The sequence below is a fragment of the Plecotus auritus genome, assembly GCF_963455305.1.
Source record: "Plecotus auritus genome assembly, chromosome: 13".
Lineage (NCBI taxonomy): Eukaryota > Metazoa > Chordata > Mammalia > Chiroptera > Vespertilionidae > Plecotus > Plecotus auritus.
The window spans coordinates 30,003,269-30,026,326 of NC_137779.1; the positions used below are offsets into that span (position 1 = coordinate 30,003,269).

Below are 23,058 nucleotides of genomic sequence, written 5' to 3' on the forward strand. Positions count from 1 at the left end.
TTAGCATTCTGAGTGCCCACACACACTAGACGTGACTAATACCCTTTGTTCCTGCTGCAATTTGAAATTGAGCAAAGGGTTTTAATATGCATTAACAGTATCAGAGTGATGTCAGAAAAGCCGCAGGAAAACCAAATCTTGCTCTTTAATTATTTTTAAAGAATTTAACTAGACCATCCTGCCCATCCCAACAGGAAGTCATCAGCCAGCCACGCTCGCCAGTCTATGGTGTCTCCACAGACACACCTCTGCCTGCGGTGGCCCAGCAGGACCGGCCCTCCCGCCCAGACCGTCTTGACGCCTCCCATCAGGGCTCCAGCACAGAGCCACCTGGCTAAGGACCTACCTGCTTTCTCTCTCTCCAAAGGTCAGGCCCCGGAGGACAGATGTGGACCAGAGAGTCTTACACGGGACAGACTGAGCTAAACAACCCCCCACCACCCGCTGAGTTCCCGGCCCAGGAAACACCAGAGGCGGAGGAGCTGGCGCAGCGGGAGGGAGGGAGGGAGGCAGCCAGAGCATGGCACGCTGCGGAGAGGCGGCCTGAGAACGGGAACGTGAAGGAGGTGCGACGGCACAACACGTGCAGCGGTGGGAAGTCAGCGTTCAGTGAGAGCAAAGAGGGAGCCGGGTGCAGGGACAGGACAGAGCACGCGGGCGCCAGGCCTCGAACCCCCCAGGGACCTGACAGCTCTCCTCCTGGGCAATGCTATCGAGGATGGGTTTTGCCCTGGAGGCAAGGCAGGATGGTGCAAGGTCAGAGGTATGTTTGCGACAATGAACGTGGGCACTAGGAGCGAAATCCCAGAAAGAGGAAAAGCGAGTGTTGAGGAGGCCTGGTGGCATCAGGCTGCTGCAAGCGGCCAGAGCAGAGCCGGCAATGCCAGGAGCTGGCGGGGAGAGGGGCCGGGAGGAGGCAGCAGCCAGCCGAGGCGGCGGCGCTGAGCTGGGGCGCACAGCTGAGAGCACACAAGGCAGGCCACACCGGTTCCCGGTGCTGATGAAGGAAAGGAGTGCAGGGGCCTGTCCCCCAGGAGTCAGGACCCGAGAGAACCAGGTGCGCACGCCTCCTGACGTTCAGCAGCTACTCGGGAGGGAAAGAGGGGGTGCAGCCCAGGAAGGCACAGGCCGGACCCACCATTTAAGGAACATGCGGAGGGAGTCTTTCCGGAGGCAGGGCTGCTCCTCAAATATCTTCTCCTTGAGGACCAGCCCTTTGCTGTAGCGGCAGTCCTTCTCCAGCGCCTTGCAGATGAAGTACAGACACGCTGCAGGCACAGAGACAGTTAGGACGCTGACGCGCACCCTGAAGCGCCACCTGCCAGGTACTATCAAGAACACGTTCCCGCCCTAACCGGTTTGGCTCAGTGGATAGAGCGTCGGCCTGCGGACTCAAGGGTCCCAGGTTCGATTCCGGTCAAGGGCATGTACCTGGGTTGCGGGCACATCCCCAGTGGGGAGTGTGCAGGAGGCAGCTGATCGATGTCTCTCTCTCATCGATGTTTCTAACTTTCTATCCCTCTGTCTTCCTCTCTGTGGAAAAATCAATAAAATGTATTTAAAAAAAAAAAAAAAAAAAAAAAAAAAAGAAAGAAAGAAAGCACCTCATCTAGCTTTGAGATTGTGCAGTTTTAAAAAAAAAAAAAAAAAAAAAAAGAACACGTTCCCGCTCTGGGATCGAAGAAACGCATGGCCATCGATCACGAGGCCCCATTTTAACTGACTCAGGCAGGAAGTACTTCTGAAAACAATGCTACCCGCAGCGGAGGGGGCCACAAGCAAAAAGGAGAACGGGGTTCTGCTGGGACTGGCCTGCAGCGCACTGGCCAGCCCTGCTCAGAGCGCTCCTGGACAGCCACCCTCTCCTCTGGCCTCAGAGAGCACCCAGCGGGGGCTGACCCCCCCCTGGGAGGCCCAGGACCCCCAAGGCCAGAGCACTTCACCAGTGCCTGCTTCAGGGCCAGTCCGGGCCAGGGCAGGTGTTCTCTGCAGAGCAGAGGGCAAGGCTGAGACCGGGGAGCTGAAGCAACGGGAAGGCAGTGGGGGGCTCTGTCCGCAGAGATCGCCCAGGAGCCCTGCTGCTCTGCTAAGGCAGTGAGCGCTCTGGCACCAGGAAGGCCAGCTGAGCTGCCAGGCGCTGGCACAGAGGGGCACGTCAGGGATGAGAAGGGTAAGCAGAGGGGGAACCTCCGAGAACATGCTGCTCACTGTCACACACTCAGTGAATCTCAGCTGAGTAGGAAAGACAAGCGGAATAGGGCCGAGATGCAAAAACATCTCCGTTCTCCCTGACAGTCAGGCAAGGAGACCTGCAGGGTTACCTCGGGCTTCCTCTTACCCAGGCCGCCCTCTCCCCGCTGTCCCCAAAACACCAGCGCCTGGGAGAGAGGATCACAGCCCGACTCACTGGTATAGTCGCTGAGGGTGTACAGGACAGTGATGAGGTTGTCCAGGCAGGGCCAATGGTCAGGGTTGCACCGCAGCCCCTCTTCAAAAGCATGGCGGGCCAGGGGCACCCGGAGGAGCCTCAGGGCCACGTGTCCGATCTTATACCAGAGGTTGACGTCCGTGGAGTCCAGCATGACAGCCTGGGAGCGGCACAAGCAGAGGACGCACACACCCGCGGTCAGCCCTCTCACCGAGCAGCTGCCTGTGGTGAGGGAGGGGCACAGCGCCGGCCTCGCCACGCAGACTCCCCAGGAACATGGCAAAGAGACACTACAGGGACCAATTTACCGAGTTCAGAACACAGGCTTTTTAAAAAATATGTTTTCATTGGTTTTTAGAGAGAGAGGGAGGGAGAGAGAGAGAGAGAGATGGAAACATCATCGATCCACTGCCGCCTGCACGGCCCCTACTAGGGATCGAGCCCATAACCTGGGCATGTGCCCTGACTAGGAATCAAACTGGTGACCTCTTGGTTCATGGGTTGACACTCAACCACTGAGCCACACCGGCAAGGCCCAGAACATATTCCTGATATATTCTGTCACTCTGAACATCTGTATACTCACATATTTGACAGAAGTGGAAGAAGTAAAACTAAAAGAAAATATAAGCGCTCTAGCCGGTGTGGCTCAGTGGATAGAGCGTTGGCCTTCAGACTGAAGGGTCCCGGGTTCCATTCCAGTCAAGGGCACATGCCGTGGTTGCGGGGTCATCCCCAGCCCTGGTCGTGGCACATGTAGGAGGGAACCAATTGATGTGTCTCTGTCACATTCTTTCTCTCTCTCTCTCTCTCTCTCTCTCTCTCTTCCTCCCTCTCTTCCCCCTTCCCTCCCTCCCTCTGTCCCTTCCATTCTCTCTGAAAATCGATGGACAAATATCTTCAGGAGAGGACTAACAAATAAAGAAATAAATAAATTCTGTGCAGCCAACAAGACCACAACCTCCCCCTCCACCAAGAACTTCCAACAGCGCCGCACCTCCAGGTAGAACTCCATGGCTGTCTCCAGGTCCTCGCGCTGGGCGGCCAGCTGGGCCAGGTTCTTGTATGTGGAATACTTCAGCATCAGCCCCGGGTGCTTCAACCCTTCCTTCTCATCGCCAGAGGAGACTGCCTGGGAACAGAACAGACAGAGCAACGCAAGTGCCACGAGGCCCTCAGGCCCGCAGGCAGGAGCAGGACACTGGCTCCCCGCCGGCCGCTGCCACTCCTTGGGCCAGTCCGCTGCCATCCCCCAGAGAGTGAAAGCGCGGCTCCGGGTGTTCTCAGAGGAGCCCTCGCTGGGACACACGGAGAAGAAGGGCCAGACTACCCCGAGGCAGCCTGCAGGGCACCAAGAGACACAGGGCACTCTCCCGCCGCCGCCGCCTGCCTGAGGGCTCCAGTCTGGATAGAGACAGTTACGGCATCAGTAAGCCAGCCAGTGGGCCCCAGAGCAGGTGTGAAGATGGGGGACAAGAGTGTGAGGGGAGCCCTAACCGGTTTGGCTCAGTGGACAGAGCGTCGGCCTGCAGACTGAAAGGTCCCGGGTTCGATTCCGGTCAAGGGCATGTAACTTGGTTGCGGGCACATCCCCAGTGGGGAGTGTGCAGGAGGCAGCTGATCGATGTTTCTCTCTCATCGATGTTTCTAACTCTCTATCCCTCTCCGTTCCTCTCTGTAAAAAATCAATAAAATATATTTAAAAAAAAAAAAAAAGAGTGTGAGGGGAGTGTCTGGGGACAGCAGGCAGAGGTGCCCGGCGGCCAGCACCCTGCACGGCCCCCAGGTCCCACAGCAGGAAGAGCACGGGGACAGGTCAGAGGCTGAGCTCTGGCTCCGGAACTTGTCGCTGGTCCACGACAGTTACTTGAACTCTGAAGTCGGTGTCCCAGACACGCGGTAACGTAAAGACAATAATCCCACCCTAAGTATCAAAGGGAGTGGCCCAAAGAGCATAAGACTGTGAGCGTGCTTCTGTGAAGGGTTATGACAGCTCTAGAGAACACCGCTCCTGAGACCGCTGGTCAGAAAACCTCTGCTCCGAGCACAGGACTCGAGCAAAACATGTCCTGACACGGACACTGGCTGGCACCAAGCAGTTTCCAGGACAAGCCCACGTCCCGGCCTTGTCTGGGGACAGGTCATGTTCTCACATCACCCTTCACGTTCAGAACAGGCAAGCCCCCAGGAACCTTCAGGAAGACCCCTTGGCGAATCCTACCCTAGAGCTCTGAAAAGAGTCCCATCAAAAACCCGGAAAAGCTCACAATCAAGCCTCATTCACTATTTCCTACTGCCGCCTGGCTCACAGCCGCGCCGCCTCCCTGACAGAGTGGCTGTGAAGACGAGAACAGTGACAGCGGACACTTCCAGGCTCTGACCTATGCACCAAGCACCACGCCACGGGCTTCACTGGATCCACTCAACCCTCACAGCAACCCAGCAGGCACACGCGCTGCAGGCGGAAGCTGAGGGGCAGACGGAGGTCCCCCAGCCGGGGGGTGGGGGGGGGGGTGCAGAGGCCTGCCGGCGCCTCACCTCCCGCAGCAGGCGCGCCTCCAGCAGCTCATGGTAGGCCTTGGCGGACTCCTCAAACTGGTCGTGTTTTTGCAGGTCCAGGGCCTTGTGATACAGGGCGAACGCCTCTGCTTCCTGCGAACAGAGACAGGCGGCGTTTTCAGTGGGACAGAGGCTGTCTTCCTTATGCCAAACATGTACGCAACGGGGCTGAAGGCAAGGCCCCGTTAGCTGCCGCTGTCCCCTGTCGTGACAGCAATCCTGACACGCCAGCCTCCCAGACCGCACCGCCCCCAGGCCCTGGAGGGCACAGCTGGGTGACGGAAAACGGGGCCTCTGCACAGTGAGCAGCAGGGGCCGCCCGAGAGGGGAGCCGTGGCTGGCACACCTGGGCCTCCTTCGTCTGCGTCTTGTGGCTTTTGAAGCTTCCCTCCTGGTCATCCTCCACCGCGGAGCTGGCGTTGAGGGCCGCGATGCGAATCTAGAGGCAGAGGGTAAGGAGAGAAGAGCTGCTTTTAGATGAGACGCCGCTCGTCTTTTCAACAACCCACCATGAACACAACTCTGCTCCCGAACCTGTTCTGCCTTGACAGCTGTGGCCCCTCAGAATGTGGGCAACAAAGGATAAGAGATCATCTGGTAGCCCTGACCGGTGTGGCTCAGTGGATAGAGCGTCGGCCTGCGGACCGAAGGGTCCCGGGTTCGATTCCGGTCAAGGGAATGTGCCTTGGTTGTGGGCACAACCCCAGTGGTAGGTGTGCAGGAGGCAGCTGATCGATGTTTCTCTCTCATCGATGTTTCTAACTCTCTATCCCTCTCCCTTCCTCTCTGTAAAAAAATCAATAAAATATATTTAAAAATAAATAAATAAATAAATAAATAAATAAAAGAAATCATCTGGTAAAAAAAAAAAGTGTTAGAGGGCCATCTGTAATACTTCCAACAACAAAGATAAATTTTAAAAAAAGAAGTGTTCGCTAGGACAAGGGTCTCAAGGTCTGCTCAAGGCCATGCTTGCTAAATGCTATTCTCGCTAAACGTGAAAACGTAGCGGAGTGTTTTGCAGACCAGCTATAAAATGAATAAGCCTGACAGGAACTCAGCTCACAAATGCAGCCAACCACCAAGAACGGGTGGTTACCGGACCAAGCAGGCACACAGCAATGCCCCGCCTCCCTCTGGGAGGGCCCTGGACCGGCTCCTGCGGCCTCTGCCCTTCAGGGCTGCGGTGAGACCACCCTGGGACAGCTGCCTCTCTCTCGTGAACAGAGCACCCCACGCAGTGAACCCTTTGAGGTCAGGCACAGAAGGACCAGAACGTGTCTGGGGGGATCATACCCATCTGTGAGGGAGCGTGTCCTGGGTACCGTCCGCTGCGAAAGGGACGCAGCCGGGGACACCCAGCAACGACCCAACGCAGAGGAAGACCCGGGAACTGGAGTAACAGGTCCCACAAAATGGGTTAACTTTGCCCTTTCTAGCAACCAGGGTGAGGCCTGCAAGCCACTTCAACCGAAGGTCAAGCAGTCACACCCTCGAATGTACCGACAGCCAGGAGGAAGGCTGCCACAGGGACAGCCTTCGGGGTCCACTCGGGAAAACGCCCCTCTCCCCCAGGCGTGGAGAAGCCAGCGATCACTGCCGCCAGGAGAAGAGCCAGCACCCGTCCTCACCATGCTCGGAGCTTCAGCTGCCGCTTCCCATCACCTGCGAGGCCGCACCAGTCCGCCAGTCTCCTGGACAGAGAGGACAAAGGACAGAGAGGGCCATGAAGGGCCAACAATGTCACAATGCAGGGGCCCACCGGGAGCCAGCCCAGACAGGGCCTCCCCGGCTCTGGGCGCTCGGGCAGGTGACCGCCTGCCTGGGAAGGGCTGTGCGCTGCCACGCAGGGAGCCCCTCGGTCCCTCAGCTTGAGCATGTGCCCTTGCCAGGCAAGGCGCCAAGTGCCAGAACAAGAAGAGTGAGACCAACTCCTGTCCCAGGCCTCACTGCCCGCAGAGGCAATGGATCTATAAACAATGTTTTTTTCAAAAGCTGACTAAAATAAAGAGAAACAAGCAACATCGAGGAGTGGAGAAGAACGATTCATTCCAAGGGATCATGGAAGGTTGAGTAGAGTGAACTTGTGTTAGCCTCGAGGGAGGGACACATGGCAGGGAGGACAGGGTGGCCGACAGGTGAGGGCCAACAAGGGGCCTGACCCCGGCCGGCGGGGCTCAGTGGTTAAGCGTCAACCCATGAACCAGGAGGTCACAATTCCATTCCTGGTCAGGTCACACGCCCGGGTTGCGGGCTTGATCCCCGGGGGGGGGGGGGGGGGGGGGGTGTGCAGGAGGCAGCCCATCCATGATTCTCTCTCATCATTGATGCTTCTATCTCACTCTCCCTCTCCCTTCCTCTCTGAAATCAGTAAAATTATATTTTAAAAAATAAAATAGATATACTAGTATAAGTCAAATCACTATGCTGTATGCCTTAAACTTACATAGTGCTATATGTCAATTATATCTCAATAAAACTGGAAATTTTTTTTACTATTTTTAAAAAATCAAAAAAGTCAAAAGACAACTGATAAATGGGCAGAATATTTGCAAGATATATACCACAGCCGAAACCGGTTTGGCTCAGTGGATAGAGCGTCAGCCTGAGGACTGAAGGGTCCCGGGTTCAATTCCGGTCAAGGGCATGTACCCTGGCTGCGGGCACATCCCCAGTGGGGGGTGTGCAAGAGGCAGCTGATCGATGTTTCTCTCTCGTCGATGTTTCTAACACTCTATCCCTCTCCCTTCCTCTCTGTAAAAAATCAATAAAAATATATTTTTTTAAATCAATAAAAATATATATTTTTTAAAAATCAATAAAAATATATATATTAAAAAAAAAGAAAACATATTCTGACACATGCTACAACATAAATGAAACTTACATTATGTTAAGTGAAATAAGCCATTCACAAAATTATACTAATCCATTTATATGAGGCACTTAGAATAGGCAAATTCATAGCGACAGAAAGTAGAATGGTGGTTGCCAAGGGCCGGGAGCAGGAAGGATGGGGAGACAGTGTTTAATGGAGACAGAGTTTTCGTTTCGGAAGATAAAAAAGCTCTGGAGATGGATGGTGGTGGTGGCGGCACAACAGCGTGGAGGGACTTAATTCCATGGAGCTGTGCACCTAAAAAATAGTTAAAATGGCACATTTCAAGTAAAGCATACTTTACCGCAATTTTTTAAAATGTATTTTTACTAATTTCAGAGAGAGGAAGGGAGGAGAGAAACATCAATGATGAGAATCATTGACCGGCTGCCTCCTGCACGCCCCCTACTGGGCACCAAGATCCAAGCCTGGGCATGTGCCCTGACCTGACCAGGAATCGAACCCTGACCTTCTGGTTCAATAAGTCAATGCTCAACCACTGGGCCCCATCAGCCAGGCATACTTTACCACAATTTGGAAAAGCAAAAAAAATGACCGCGAGGGAAGAAAAACAAAAACCTGATAGAAAAATGGGGAAAAATATATTAGCAAACAATGCACCAAAAAAGACATACACCTGGCTCTCTCAAACAGATGAAGATCTGTTCAAACGTACACATTAACCAGAGAAATAAAACTTTAAACGGCACCGGGACACCACTCATCCATCACAGGGGCGGAGATTAAAGTGGGACAGCAGCGCCCTCTGCTGGGGAGGCTGCGGGGAAGCGGGCCTCGCTCTCACGCTGTGGGTGGAATGCAACCTGGTCCAAGCCCTCTGGAGGGGGAACCTGACAAAATGACAATATGCAGCTTTCAACCCAGCCATCCCACTCCCTGAAGATGCGCCTCCAACCACGGGAAAATACACATGACATGCGCACTGCAGCACTGTCACTGCAAGACACTGAAAGCGACCTAAATGGCCACAGCTAGTGGCGGGGATGCATTCACTAGACTACAAAGTCAGAGATGCTACCACTAATATAAAAATTAATGAGGCCCTAGGCGGTCCGGGTTCGATTCCGGTCAGAGCACAGGCCCGGGTTGCGAGCTCGATCCCCAGTAGGGGGCGTGCAGGAGGCAGCCGATCCATGATTCCCTCTCATCACTAATGTTTCTCTCTCTCTCTCTCCCGTCCTCTCTGACATCAATAAAAATATTTTTAAAAAGAAAAAATAATTAATGAGGGCATGCGAATAGCAGCATTATTCATAATAACCGAAAAGTGGAAACAAACCTAACGTCAACTGATGAATAGGTCAAGAAAATGTGGTCTATCCAAACAACGGAGTATTAGCCGGCGATTAAAAAGGAGTGAACTGCTGACAAACGTGGGGGAGCCAGGAAAACAGGAAGCTCACTGAAAGAAGCCAGTCCAGGGCCACGTGGTAAATGACCCCATTTATATGAAATGCTCGGAATGGGAAAATCTATTTAGACAGATAGGATATTTTTATATTTGCCACCAAAGTTTGCCAGCCTCCAACGAAACCACTCTAGGGATATTTCGGTTCCAAGCACAGACTCCGGCCGTCCCCCGGTGATGACCTGCAGTAACCCCGGCCCCACAGAGTGAAGGGGCCCCCAAAGCCATCGGTGCAGACGCCTGCGAGCGCCCACAAGTCCAGGCCACATTTTCAGCCCGGAGTCGGGCTGCCCCACTGCCGGCCTCAGTTTCCACCGCCGTCTATGGCGCTGACAGCACTCACCTCGCGGGGCTGCGGCCAATGGGAAGAGAAAGGACGCCAGTCAGGGGGTTCCTTAGCGCCGGGCTTGGCCCCCCGGCAGACGCCGAATCAATGGTGGCCCCAGCTGTGGTCACAGGGAACCCCTCCCGTGGCCGGAGCCCGTCCGAGGCCCCCCCAGGGCGGCGGTCAGAGCCGTGAAACGGCCCGCGAGGCAGCCGAGAGCCCCCCGGCCTCGTCGTTCCCGCGCTCCGGCCTCTGCTTCCTCCACTGTGGGCAATGGGGCTGCCCAGGAGCCCCTCGCGTCCGCACCGGCCTCGGCCCCGCGCCCGCCGCTCCTCAGGTTCGCGCGCCCGCCCCCGGCTCGGGAGAGCCGCACCCCACCCCTGGGGTCGCCCCCAAACGCGCCGCCTGGGAAGTCACCGGGCGTCTCCACGGTAACAGCCGGTCCGCCCAGACCCCCGCGCCGGCCAGCCGGTCGCGCGCCTGACAACAAGGCGCACGCCCATTGGCTGCGCTGCCGGCTCCGCCAGCCAATCAAGGAGGGCGCACGCGCCGCGCGCCTGCAGACAGGCTGGTTAAAAGCCGGCCGGGGACCTGGGTGCCGCTCGCAGCCCCTGGGCGCTCGGTGGCGGCCGGGCCTGAGCGCCGTGCTCGGCTCTCGGGTCGGAGGCTTGGAGCGTCAGCTCGCGGTGGGACTCTCGGCGCCACCACTTGCAAAAACTTGCAAGGCACCGAGTTCGGTGCCTGGCCCCAGCGGTCGCTAAGTGACGGGAGATGTTATTGTTACAACCTGGGGCGGGTGTTCTGAAGGCAACGGAGCCCAGCTGGTGTGGCTCCGCGGCGGAGCGCCGACCTATAAACCAGGAGCTCCCGGTTCGATTCCCGGCCACGGCACAGGCCCGGGTTGCGGGCTCGGACCCGGTAGAAAGTGTGCAGGAGGCAGCGGATCCATGCTTCTCTCATCGTTGATGTTTCTCTCTCTCTCCCCCTGCCCCGCCTCAAATATATATATATATATTTATATATATATATATATATATATATATATATATATATTTTTTTTTTTTTTTTTAAATGAAAGCAACGGAAACTTGGAACACTTAAGAAGGAACCAGGGGAGGAACAGCATTCCCCTTACCTGTCATCTCTTCTGAAAAGGAGCGGAAGCCCCCAAAATAGATACAATCAACTATTGAAACTAAAGGAAAAAAAAACAAACAAGAAACAAACAGCCAGGGAGGGAGGCACAGAATTTCAGAGCCCCAAAGAGGGTCCGGGTGGAAGGGCATCTGACAAGGTCTCGGGCTGGGAGAGGCGCCTCTCTTGGGAGCTAAGCGTGTTGGGGAGGGCTCCACACTGGCTGAAATGCACAGCTCCCGGAGTCCAGCAAGAATGACTTACACAGGAATGAACGCTAGGCTTTCTCTCTGACACCCAGAGACAGTAAAATCAGGAAGAATTCAGCGTCGGTTCGGTACAATAAAGTTTTACCGATATCCAGGATTTACAAAAATAATGAAGTCACCAACCTTCTTTAAAAATTTCTTTATTGAGTTTAGAGAGCAGAAACATCCCTTTGTTGTTCCACTTATTTATGCATTTTTTAAAATTAATTTCAGAGAGGAAAGGAGGGAGAGAGAAACAATGAGAATCATGGATTGGCTGCCTCCCTGCACGCCCCCCACTGGGGATCCAGCCAGCAATCCGGTTGAACCTGGTACCCTTTAGTCCGCAGGTCAATGCTCTATCCACTGAGCCAAACCTGGAAGGGCTATGCGTTCTTGCTAGAGAAGGAGGAGCCAGTCCCACTCCCCCCACCCCACCCCCTGCAGAAAACGATGACATCTCTCTCACCAGAGTGGTGCTAAGAGATTTAAGGTGGAGAGGCCAGATAGGAGGCTGCTGTTTCAGCCTTATGGTCCTGACAAGGGATAGGCCTGAACCCCTCCTTGGGCACTTCACTCATTCATTCACACTCAACCTGTGTTCCCGGAACCCATCTGGGAAGCAAGATACCCGTGCAGGTAGAAGGAACAGAAACAGCTGGACAGGTAGGTTGCTAAGGGAAGGAACTCCAAGCTCTAGATAGATAGATTAGATAGATAGATAGATAGATAGATAGATAGATAGATAGATAGATTTCAGAAAGGAAGGAAGAGGTAGAGAAACATCAATGATGAGAATCATTGATCGGCTGCCTCCTGCACGCCCCCTACTGGGGATGGAGCCAGCAACCAGGTATGTGCCCTTGACCAGAATGGAACTGGGAACCCTTCAGTCCGCAGGCGGACGCTCTATCCACTGAGCCACACCGGCCAGGGCCCATCTTCCAATTGAGCAGCCTAAGTGCAACCCATGAAGCAGCAACCCTGAAGGTAGGAACCACCCCACCTCACAAGCCAACCCCACGGCCCGGGGTGAACAGAATGCCTTGCTCAGGAAAGGAAGTCATGTTTGAAAGACGAAGCTCTCTTCATTTATTTGGCATGAGGATGGGGAAGAAGAGGATTGTGAGGTCACAGGCATATCTGCAGGCGGGGGTGCCGGAAGCTGGTATCCACCAGGCCCTCCCTCCTGCCAGGAGACCTCTCCGGAAGTGGTGGCCAGCTCACAGATGCCCTGGATGCACTCTGTGCCAATCACAAAAATGTCATAACCGTCCCTTTCTTGCCAATCTGCCAGGGCTCCAGGGGGAAAAAGCGGATAAGTATCCTTCAGGGGACAGAGAAAAGAGATGTCAGCAGCTCCTTGGCCAAGGCCCCCCTCGCCAGGCAATCCCACCACGGGGTCCCCGGCCAGGCTGCCCTAGCCCACCAGGCAGATGCTGCTAGCTGCTCGCCCCATTATGTTCTCCCTCCAACGGGGCGGTGGGCATGTCAGGGGCGGGATGGTGGCTGCAGGGCAGCTGGCTCACCCAGAACTCACTCAGCCAGAACTTCCGTTCCCCTTACGCTCCAAAGGTGGGCCCACACCGGGAGCCCCAGACGCTACACCTTTCTGGGCAAGGTGAGGCATTTGCTTGTCCCCCCTCCCACCCCTTTAGGAGGGGCCCTGACGTGGGTCACAGCCCCCTGGTGGCGCAGCAGACTCGAGTGTGCCCGCTCCCGGCCTCTACGCACCGGTCCTGGCCCAGCTGCAGCTCCTTAGTGAGGAACTCGAAGAAACGGGCGCTGTGGTCCCGGTTCTGCTCCGCCGTGCCCACCACTCCGATGGAGGAGACCGTCAGCTGCGCGCAGGGATCGGCCGAGCCGCCCACCGCCATGCCCAGGCCGGGCCGCACCGTCGCATTCACGCGCTGCGGGGGACACGAGAGTTTCTCCTGAAGCCGGCGCGGGCCAGGCTCGCGCGGAGCATCCCGCGGGGTCAGGGCTGGGGGTTTGGGCCGAGGTCCTCGGAGGTCACGTCGGTGTCATGGCTGGGGAAGGCGATCCTGAGCAGACGGGGCGGGGAGGGGGTGGGAGGCGCGAGGTCGTGGAGAACGAGAAGTCGGCGCTCGGTGGGGGTCCCTGGGAGGCGGAGTCACTATGGGGGAGTCGGGGCGTGGAGGGAGCGCGACCCCAGCCCCGGGGAGCTCGCCCGGCCCGGGCTCCCCGGCCCACGCTCACGTCCTCGGGTTTGCCCAGGATGGCGGCGGTGGCTGCGCAGAGCCGCTTCTCCAGCCCCGCGGGCACGCGGGCAGCGGGCAGGTTGGTGTCCAGCTCCACGAAGGGCATGACGAGCGGGAGGACGAGCGCGCTGCGCCGGCGGAGAGAGGCTTAGCAGCCCGAGGGGTGCTCCCGAGACCCCCCACGGGGCGGCGGGGGCGGGGCGCCGGAAAGCGGGCTCCTCACTGGCTCTGCGGGCACGCAGCGCCTCCCGATTGGCTGCCTGGGCTGCACCGCCCGCCTCAGCAGAAAACCTTTGTGGACTCTGGCCCAGCTTTCCGGAAGTCCTTTTTTAAAATATTTTTTTTGAAATGTTGGTCCCCTTGATGTCAGAGAGGAAGGGAGAGGGAGAGGGAGAGAAACATCAATGATGAGAGGGAGTCCTGGATCGGCTGCCTCCTGCACGGGCTCTGCTGGGGATCGAGCCCGCACCCGGGTGTGTGCCCTGACCGCGAGTCCCACCGTGACCTCAGGTTCACAGTGGAGGGTCATCCACTGCGCCAAGCAGCCTGGGCTCCGGAGGTCCTATTGCCCGGCCCCTCCGGTGTCACGGCGCTGCCAGAGTCATTGGCAGAATCATGGCCCAGCCCACCGCCCCCAGCCCCGCCCCCCTGGCCTCCTCTTTCCGTTTCCGGTGATTTTCCAGAGCTGCCGTTCTGCCATTAGTAAATGCATCTCTACCATTTATTAGTAGATGGAGGGCTGAGCACCCCCACATCCCCCCTCCCCATACACACACCTGTGGGGGCCTTCCCCAGGATCAACCCTGATAACGTTGAGAATTGAAAAATTTGTAATGCATTGCCACCACTTCAAAGTTAGGCAACTTCATGCTCAGTATGAGAACCTGCGCTGCTCTGGATCAGGAGCCCTGGTGACACGTGTGGGTGACACGTGTGGGTGACACGTGGGGCTGGGCCAAGAGGCTCAGGTCCAGGGTATTCCTGCCTGGCCCGGACATCTGTCAGTGTGTCCTCGTGCGCCCGTAGCAGCTTTGCCTCAGTGAGGAACCGTCCCGCAGGGGATGGGAGCCAGGTCCCAGGAGAAATACCGGCACTGTTCATGGTACCTCACTCTTCTTAATTCTCACCCGACGACATGCTTTTTTAGAGAGAAATATCAGTGTGCGCGGGAAACATTGGTTGCCTCCCGCACGCACCTGACCAGGAACGGGACCCACAACCTGGGCATGTGCCCTGACTGGGAATGGAAGCTGGGACAAAGCTCCAACCAACCAAGCAACACTGGCCAGGGCTGCGGTGCCTCATGTTTCATAGGCAAGACAGAAGGTGTTCTTTAAAACATGGAAATCTGCCCTGACCGGTGTGGCTCAATGGATAGAGCGTCGGCCTGCAGACTGAAAGGTCGCAGGTTCGATTCCGGTCAAGGGCATGTACATTGGTTGCGGGCACATCCCCAGTAGGGGGTGGTGCAGGAGGCAGCTGAATCGATGTTTCTCTCTCATCCATGTTTTTAACTCTCTATCCCTCTCCTTTCCTCTCTGTAAAAAAATTAATAAAATATATTAAAAAAATAAAACATGGAAACCTGTTGGTGTGACTAACCGGGTACTATCATCAGTGTTTCGAAGCTGTTTGAATTGTAGATGAAAATATAACTGAGCCCGACTAGTGTGGCTCAATGGTTGAGCGTCGATTTATGAACCAAGAGATCATGATTCGATTTCCGGTCAGGGCACAGGCCCGGGTTGCCGGCTCGATCCCCAGTGGGAGGCGTGCAGGAGGCAGCCGATCCATGATTCTCATCATTGATGTTTCTCTCGCTCTCCCTCTCCCTTCCTCTCTGCCATCAGTAAAAATATATCTTTTAAAAAGAATCAGTAAAGCTCATTCCAGAGGTCTCAAGCAAGCTGGAGTGGAAGGGGCAAGCGTGGAGTAAGAAGACAGACAAAAGGAGGAACGCGGGCCTGATGCGTGGAGGGATCTCGAGAACAGAGACTTCGGGGGGTCTTGCTCAAGGCCAAGGAGAGAGGCAACTCCATCCCTTTATTTTGACAACAGTCTCCATCATCGGCTGCAGGCCCGCCCCTCCTCCCTACAACAAAACCTGCACCAAGGGCTTCAGCTTGTCCTTCATGTCGGTATCCACTGGCGGCAGGTCCTTGGCCTTCAGGACCACCTCGTGGGCCTCCTGGAAGAGGTCCTCCCCGACGGCCGCCTCCACGCGCTGGCGCCAGGCAGCCAGCTTGGGGCGGGTTTTGAAGACGTGGCAGCCAGCTCCGACCGGCTGTGGGGAGAGGAAGCTGTAAGACAGCGTGACCCGGCTTAGGGACCCACCGGGTGGACTTGCCCTCCTCTGCCCCATGTGTGATAGGCTGGGGCCCCCTCCCAGGAGACACTGGGAAAGCCCTCGATATCCCTGCAGGGTGGGGTTTTAAAGCCCCATTTCACAGATGCGGACACTGAGGCGCGGAGCAGGAAGTACACGCCCTGGGTCCGCAGCCAGGAAGGGCAGCATGAGCTGGCACACTGGCTCCCTCCCGGGCGCCCCCTGCCCCGTGGGCCACGCGCCCCCCCCCCCTCCGCCCCCGCACTCACATGCATCAGCTCCGTGATGGCCACCAAGTCAGCCACCGAGATGCAGGGCCCCGCGAGGAAGTCATCGTCCTTCAGGAACTTGTCCTCAAGCAGCTGCACGCACCTGTCCAGCTCGGCCAGAGTAGATGCCAATGTCTCGGGGGGCACCCATTCGCCAAGGAACACAGGGAGCATCATCTGGTGGGGGGCAGGCAGGAGAGGGCTGAGGTTCTGCCCAATGCCCAGCCTAGCTTCTCCTTGCTCCCGCCCGCCCCCTTCCACCACCCCCTGCCCAGGCCTCATCTCCCCCTCACGCGGGGCCAGCCTCCACCCTCCCTAGATGCTCACAGGCCGCTGGCAGAGCCTCTGCAATCCCAGGCTGCCCGCACCTTCTCCCTGCATCAAGCCTTCCGTGGCGTGGCGCCCACTGCCCTCACCACAAAGGCCTCGGCAGCGCAGCCGCCACCACTCCCCCACCTCCACCTCCTACCGCACCCAGACTCCTCACATGGCAATGCGCCCGGGGCTCGCTCTGGCTATGGCTCCAGAGCTCACTCCTGAGCGGTGTGCTTGGGTGCGACTGAGACTCGGCCCGGCCAGTGAGCTCCCAGGTGACACTGGCGCTCCTTGGCTGTGGACCAGCCTTTTTTTTTTAATATATTTTTTTATTGATTTGTTACAGAGAGGAAGGAAGAGGGATAGAGAGTTAGAAACATCGATGGGAGAGAAACATCGATCAGCTGCCTCTTGCACACCTCCTACTGGGGATGTGCCCACAACCAAGGTACCGTACCCCTGACCGGAATCGAACCCGGGACCCTTCAGTCCGCAGGCCAACGCTCTATCCACTGAGCCAAACCGGTTAGGGCTGCGGACCAGCCTTTTGAGGAGCAAAGATCTACACTCGCTCACTTGACTTCTCTCCGTTCTGCACAGAAAGGCTCCGGCCCCCTCCAGCAGGAGTGGGCTCCTCTCCCAGCCCCTGGACCTCAGGAGAACGCTTTTCCTTTTCTTTTTTTTTCTTTTTTAATATGTTTTATTGATTTTTTACAGAGAGGAAGGGAGAGGGAGTTAGAAACATCGATAAGAGAGAAACATCAATCAGCTGCCTCCTGCACACCCCCCACTGGGGATGTGCCCGCAACCAAGGTACATGCCCTTGACCGGAATCGAACCTGGGACCCTCCAGTCCCGCAGGCCGACGCTCTATCCACTGAGCCAAACCAGTTAGGGCGAGAACGCTTTTTCTTAAATATATCTTTACTGATTGCAGAGAGGAAGGGGGAGGGGATTAGAGAGAGAGAAACATCCGTGATGAGAGAGAACCATGGATCAGCTGCTTCCTGCACGCCCCCCACTGGGGATGGAGCCCACAGCCCGGGCATGTGCCCTGACCGGGAATCGAACCGTGAGCTCCTGGTTCATAGGTCGATGCTCAACCACTGAGCCACAGCGGCCGGGCTGCAGAGTGTTTTAAACAGAAGGCGCCGTCCCCTGAGGGCCCGGGGAGGGTCCCTGCCCCCAGGCTCACCTTCTGCCACATGACCAGGGAACAGCAGCTCCGCAGAGCCGTGTGCTGCCATGCCAGGTACTCGTCCACACGGGCGCAGGCCTGCAGGTCCTGGGGGTACCAGTGGTCAGGGGCCTCATACTTCCGGCTAAGGTACAGCAGGATGGCCACACTGGGAGGGACAGCAGGGGCGAGGGAGATGTCCCAGTCACTTTTCAGCTACTCTCCAGGGGCCAGGCCCTGGGTGGGATAGGCCTCGGCTCCTGACAGGTGTTTCCCCACGTGGGTGACGCGTTTCACCGTCCCCATGGTACAGAGTAGGCGTGTGAGGCTCAGAGAGGTTAGGTGATTTCCCAAGGTCACACAGCGCTACGCTGAGTTATCCCATCATCTGAACTAAGGGCACAAAGTAAAAAACAAAAATGTGCCCTAGCCGGTTTGGCTCAGTGGACAGAGCATCAGCCCTAGGACTGAAGGGTCCCAGGTGCAATTCCGGTCAAGGGCACATGCCCAGGTTGTGGGCTCGACCCCCAGTGGGGGGCGTGCAGGAGGCAGCCAATCAATGATTCTCTCTCATCATTGATGTTTCTCTCTCTCTCTCTCTCTCTCCCTATCCCTTCCTCTCTGAAATCAATAAAATATTTTTAAAAAAATGCTATGGGATTTCAGAAGGGGGGTGTATGCTCAGAGAAAGCTCCCACAAAAACAGGGGCACCCAGATGGGCCCTGAGGGTGAGAGCAACTCACCCAGCACCCAGCACCCCGCAGCACTCCCCAACCTAGTCAAAGCATGGACACCACAGGAGCAATGCCAGGTGCCCTCCCAGCCCTGGCATCTCCGCCCGCTTCAAGCCACTGTCCATCCTGGTGCTGGCACAGTTGCTCACGGAACATAAACCATGTCCCAAGCTATTGGCAGTGGGCACACAGGGGGCTGGCCAGTCACCCACGGCCATGCGGCAGTTCAGGGGCCCATCACCTCTCAGCCAGGGTGAAGTCCCCATCCTTCAAGGTGGGCACCTTCCGCAGGGGGTTCACCTGGGCGAAGTCATCGCTGCAGTGTTGACCTATGGGAGAGAGCAGTGAGGCAGTGGGAGAACCCTGAACCCTCCGAGGTCTCTGGCCACGCCCACCCAGCATCCAGGATCTTTCTTTTTTTTTTTTTTTAAATATATTTTATTGGTTTTTTACAGAGAGGAAGGGAGAGGAATAGAGAGCCAGAAACATTGATGAGAGAGAAACATCGATCAGCTGCCTCCTGCACACCCCCCACTGGGGATGTGCCCGCAACCAAGGTACATGCCCTTGACCGGAATCGAACCCAGGACCCCTGAGTCCTCAGGTCGACGCTCTATCCACTGAGCCAAACCAGCCAGGGCCAGAATCTTTCTTTTTTTCAATATATTTTTATTGATTTCAGAGAGGGAGCGAGAGAAACATCAATGATGAGAGAGAATCATCGACCAGCTGCCTCTTGCACCCCCTCCCCCGGGGACTGAGCCCCGACCAGGAATTGAACCGTGACCTCCTGGTTCATAGGTCAACGCTCAACCACTGAGCCACGCCAGCCAGGCCACCCAGGATCTTTCTGAGGCTCCTATCCAGGGAAGAGGAGGCCATTCTCCTGTCCCCTGACCCTCCCGGAGGGCCACCATTCCTGTGCCCGCCTCCCTGCACCTGGGCCACGCAGCACCGTGGCTTGGGCCCGGGAGGAAGGTGACGCACATCCCTGTAGCCAGCCGACTCCATCCGTCAGGTACTGCAGCCTGCCCCGCCCCCCCCCCCCCCCCCCCCCCCCGCAATCCACCTCCCTATGCAGGCTGCGTGAACTGTGCAGAGCCCAGAGCGCCAGCCAGACCTGTTCCCAGCCCTCGGCCCATCCTTGGTCTCACCAGGGGCTCCTGACCCCACCACCCAGCCTCTAGCAGCTCAGCTCCTCTTCTTTCCTTGCCAAACGCCCAGTGGGGTTCCCAGGCCTGACTCAATGCTGCATCTCCCCCCGCCCCTGCCAGTGCTGAAGGTACAGCAGTACAGGGGCGTGGAGTCAGAGGGCCCCGGAGCCTTCTACGCAGTGGACAGAATCCCTCCTACCCAGGCTCCCTCCAGAAACTGCCTGTGTGCCCAGCCCAGGGAGGGCACGGTGGCAGCATAGCAGGCTGGGGGCACCAGAGACGGAAGGTGGGCAGGCTCAGCCAAGCAGGGGCCTCCCTCGGGGCCTGCCCAGGGGGCTCTGGATCTGAAGCTTGCCCTACTGTCCAGGTCCAGTCCGGCCCCCTCCACCGGATTCTGCAAACGTGGAGGGGACCCTGGCAGGGGTAGGGAGGAGCAAAGAAGGGACCGGATCGGGACAGAACCACCTTCTCCTCCCAGCAGATGCAGAAGCTCAGAGGTGGGGAGTAAAGGAGGAAGCAGCTTCATTGTCTTCTCCAAGTCGGGGTGTAGAGGTCCTGGGGCACTCACTCCACTTCCCCACGCTCACCCCCAAACCCTAATGACTCTTCCTGCCTCGCTCCCTCTTAACCTGCATTTTAAAGAATATTTGGTTTTCACTAGACAAAGGTCGAGGATCTACAAATACACAACTGATGCTCAGCTGGTGTTGCTCAGTGAGCATCCACCTATGAGCCAGGAGGTCACAGTTCATTCCCAGTCAGGGCACATGCCTGGGTTGCAGGCTCGATCTCCAGGGTGGGGCGTGCAGGAGGCGGCGGATCCATGATTCTCTCTCATCATAGATGTTTCTCTATCTCTCTCTCCCCGCCCCCTTCCTTCCTCTCTGAAATCAATAAAAATATATTTTAAAAAAATACACAACTGCCCTGACCGGTCTGGCTCAGTGGATAGAGCGTCGACCTGGGGACTGAAGGGTCCCAGGTTCGATTCCAGTCAAGGGCATGTACCTTGGTTGCGGGCACATCCCCAGTGGGGAGTGTGCAGGAGGCAGCTGATGGATGTTTCTCTCTCATCGATGTTTCTAGCTCTCTGTCCCTCTCCCTTCCTCTCTGTGAAAAATCAATAAAATATATTTAAAAATAAATAAAATTAAAATAAAAAATACACAACTGATAACTGGTGTTACATTTCTACGCTGGAGAGTGTGTCTGCCGGTCTGTCCGCACACGCAGCCCCACCGAGAGGCGGCGCCTGCGGGCGGGGGTGGGTCTGCACGCAGCGGCCCGACCCCCAGGCCGGCCCGCCCCGCCCACCTTTGAGCAGCTCCACGGTGCGCAGCTCGAAGGGGACGCCGATCTTCTTGGCGAAGATGTAGACGGCGCGGCAGGGCTGCGACAGCAGGTCCAGGTAGAGCTCCAGGCCCATGGCGGCGGGGGCGGCAGGCCGACCAAAGAGAGGCAGGCAGACCCGGGAAGCCGGGCCAGGACGCGAACCACCGGCTGCAACCGCCGGACCCGCGGGAGCCCCCGCGCGCAGCCCTGGGCCCGCGCCCGCCACGCCCTCCTCGCCTATTGGGTGGCTCGGATATCTGCGGGCCAATCAGCGGAGTCCCGCATCTCCCACCTTCTCCCTCGGGGGCCAGGTCACACCCCTTCTCTGGACCTCAATGTCTTCCTTTGTCAAATGGACGTGGCGGGGGGGCGGGGGGGTGATAATGGGAAACGGGACGCGAAGGGCGCCCCAGCACTGACCCCGGGCCCCGGGAGGAGGCTGAGAGAGGAAGGAAGTCAGAGCCGCTGAGAACACTAGGGAGGAGAGAAAGGGGGGCAGCAGCCTCCCCGAGGCCGGTGAGCAGTGCCAGCGGGGAGGCTGGGGCGTCTGGACCTGCTCTCTGCAGAGGCCTAACCCACATTCCGAGAATTAGCCGCGCCTCCCCAACCCCTAGAGTCGCATTCCTTACACTCCAGTTCATCCCTCCCTGTGGGTTCATGTAAGGTTTGGAGGGGGACCCAGACCTTCCCCGCTGTGACCCTGGAGCTCCTCGGGCCCGTGGCTATAATGGCCCGTTCTCTAAGAGCGCCTCCCGGGTTAGGAAGACTCTGCCCCGCCCAGCCTGCGTGGCTCAGTGGTTGAGCCGTGACCTGTGAACCAGGAGGTCACAGTTGGATTCCCTGTCAGGGCACATGCCCGGGTTGCGGGCTCCATCCTCAGTGGAGTGTGTGCAGGAGGCAGCCGATCGATGAGTCTCTCTCATCATTGATGTTTCTATCTCTCCCTCTCCCTTCCTCTCTGAAATCAATAAAAATATTTTTGGGGGGAGGGGGGAGAAAACTCTGCTCCCAAGCCCAAGAAAGCCAGCTGGCAAGACTCCAGGGGTCCTCAAACTTTTTAAACAGGGGGCCAGTTCCCTGTCCCTCAGACCGCTGGAGGGCCGGACTATAGTTTAAAAAAAAAAAAAAAAACGATGAACAAATTCCTAGGCGCACTGCGGGCCCGGGACGAGTCAGCTGCTAAGCAGGACAGGCAGCGGCACCCGGCGGGCCGGATAAATGTCCTCGGCGGGCCGCATATGGCCCGCGGGCCGTAGTTTGAGGACGCCTGGAAGAGGATCAACCACTGGAAATTTTGAGAATAGCTTGGCCTCCCGGGTCCCCCAAGCTCCCCAGTTAAGGAAGCCCTATTCCCCGGCCCCCCACTCCAGGCTGGGAGGAGCCTGTCCTCCACGCCTATTGGGGTCTGCCCCCCTCCACCAGTCAACCTTTGACTGGGTCACTGCAATAGCCAATCTCCCTGCCTCCTCCCTGGCCACCCCCCAGTCCCCCCAGCAGCCAGAATATTCTTCTGAAATACAACCTGAGCACACCATTCCTGCTCACGGCTCACAGGGTCTAGCTGTGGCAGTGAAGGCTCTGAGTGACCGAGTCCTGACCAGGTAACAGAGAAATGCTCAGTCCCTCTGGGACTCCATCTTGCTCCAGGCTGCCTTGCTCCCACGCCCTGCAGGCTAACGCTTTCTGCTCAGTCTTGCGTGTAGACACGCCAATCGTTGGAGGAATTCTGCCTGAGGTTTGAGTTCTACTAAGACAGCTCCTCCCGTTTCCCCTTTTCTGGACATGAAAGAAGCCTGAACTCTACTTGGGTAAGATGGACTCGAGGAACCACTCAGCCTCCCCTATTCTCAGCCGGCGCCTTTCCTTAACTCCAAACGCTAACCGACTTTGAGTCTGGGCCTTTCGAGGCATCGGGCACATGAACTTTGGACCGGTAGCAATCAGGAGGGTGGCGATTCAGATTTCCCCCTCCCCTGACCGATTCCTCGGGACAGATGCAGGGCTCATGACTTAGAATATTTGGTGCCAAAGGGCAATGTCCTGGGAAGCCGGCCCAGCCAACTGGTCTACCACCATGCCGACAGCCAACACATGGGGGGTGCTTGCTGACCCCTATGCTTTCTGGGAAATTACTTCCCCTGGGAATTAGAAGGCCAGAGGGCTGCTGTCAATTTCACTCTTGGCAACCAGCAGAGAGAAGCTGACCCACGGGGCCTACAAAGGCGGGTTATCTTTTGGACAGAGACCAAGAGGAGGTGAAGAAAGGTCAGATTGCCAAAACCGGTTTGGCTCAGTGGATAGAGCGTCAGCCTGCGGACTGAAAGGTCCCAGGTTCGATTCCGGTCAAGGGCATGTAACTTGGTTGCAGGCACATCCCCAGTAGGAGGTGTGCAAGAGGCAGCTGATCGATGTTTCTCTCTCATCGATGTTTCTGACTATCTATCCCTCTTCCTTCCTCTCTGTAAAAAATCAATAAAATATATTTTTAAAAAAAATGAAGAAAGGTCAGATAAAACACACAACAGAG

The 23,058-nt window shown here is 56.9% G+C and overlaps 3 protein-coding genes across 5 annotated transcripts in view; all 3 read right to left on the reverse strand.

The window, feature by feature from the left end:
* Positions 1-10,048, reverse strand: part of CABIN1 (calcineurin binding protein 1) — an 80,475-nt gene extending 70,427 nt beyond the window's left edge. For both annotated transcript variants that reach the window (XM_080650108.1, XM_080650107.1), the window contains exons 1-7: positions 9,638-10,048; positions 6,619-6,681; positions 5,334-5,426; positions 4,967-5,080; positions 3,426-3,560; positions 2,408-2,588; positions 1,139-1,268 (exon numbers count right to left, since the gene is read on the reverse strand). In XM_080650108.1, coding sequence (XP_080506234.1) covers positions 1,139-1,268; positions 2,408-2,588; positions 3,426-3,560; positions 4,967-5,080; positions 5,334-5,426; positions 6,619-6,621 — 656 coding nt within the window. In that variant the 5' untranslated portion in view covers positions 6,622-6,681; positions 9,638-10,048. The remainder of the gene's footprint in view (positions 1-1,138; positions 1,269-2,407; positions 2,589-3,425; positions 3,561-4,966; positions 5,081-5,333; positions 5,427-6,618; positions 6,682-9,637) is intronic.
* Positions 10,049-12,064: 2,016 nt separating this feature from the next.
* Positions 12,065-13,850, reverse strand: DDT (D-dopachrome tautomerase). The gene is made up of 3 exons (XM_080650444.1): positions 13,222-13,850; positions 12,736-12,911; positions 12,065-12,328 (listed from the first exon to the last, which is right to left on the reverse strand). Exons 1-3 carry the CDS (start codon positions 13,327-13,329, stop codon positions 12,256-12,258), a joined length of 357 nt encoding a protein of 118 aa, XP_080506570.1. The 5' UTR covers positions 13,330-13,850; the 3' UTR covers positions 12,065-12,255.
* Positions 13,851-14,853: 1,003 nt separating this feature from the next.
* On the reverse strand, positions 14,854-21,233 carry LOC308238498 (glutathione S-transferase theta-3-like). Of its 2 annotated transcripts, none has more exons than XM_080650447.1 (5): positions 20,514-20,785; positions 18,287-18,374; positions 17,329-17,479; positions 15,819-15,995; positions 14,854-15,523 (listed from the first exon to the last, which is right to left on the reverse strand). In XM_080650447.1, exons 1-5 carry the CDS (start codon positions 20,623-20,625, stop codon positions 15,122-15,124), a joined length of 930 nt encoding a protein of 309 aa, XP_080506573.1. In that variant the 5' UTR covers positions 20,626-20,785; the 3' UTR covers positions 14,854-15,121. The 2 variants fall into 2 exon arrangements, with proteins under 2 accessions (XP_080506573.1, XP_080506574.1); XM_080650448.1 differs by having other exon boundaries at positions 15,221-15,507; positions 20,514-21,233.
* Positions 21,234-23,058: the final 1,825 nt, after the last annotated feature.

Excerpts from the sequence above, each read along its gene's own strand:
- LOC308238498 (XM_080650447.1), bottom strand. The coding sequence starts at position 20,625 with ATGGGCCTGGAGCTCTACCTGGACCTGCTGTCGCAGCCCTGCCGCGCC. Across the intron at positions 17,480-18,286 it reads GACTTCACCCTGGCTGAGAG|TGTGGCCATCCTGCTGTACC; the intron begins GTGATGGGCCCC and ends TGTCCCTCCCAG. Across the intron at positions 15,524-15,818 it reads CCATCACGGAGCTGATGCAT|CTTCCTCTCCCCACAGCCGG; the intron begins GTGAGTGCGGGG and ends GCTGTCTTACAG.
- DDT (XM_080650444.1), bottom strand. The coding sequence starts at position 13,329 with ATGCCCTTCGTGGAGCTGGACACCAACCTGCCCGCTGCCCGCGTGCCC. Across the intron at positions 12,912-13,221 it reads TCCTGGGCAAACCCGAGGAC|CGCGTGAATGCGACGGTGCG; the intron begins GTGAGCGTGGGC and ends TGTCCCCCGCAG. Across the intron at positions 12,329-12,735 it reads CTGCAGCTGGGCCAGGACCG|GATACTTATCCGCTTTTTCC; the intron begins GTGCGTAGAGGC and ends TGTCCCCTGAAG.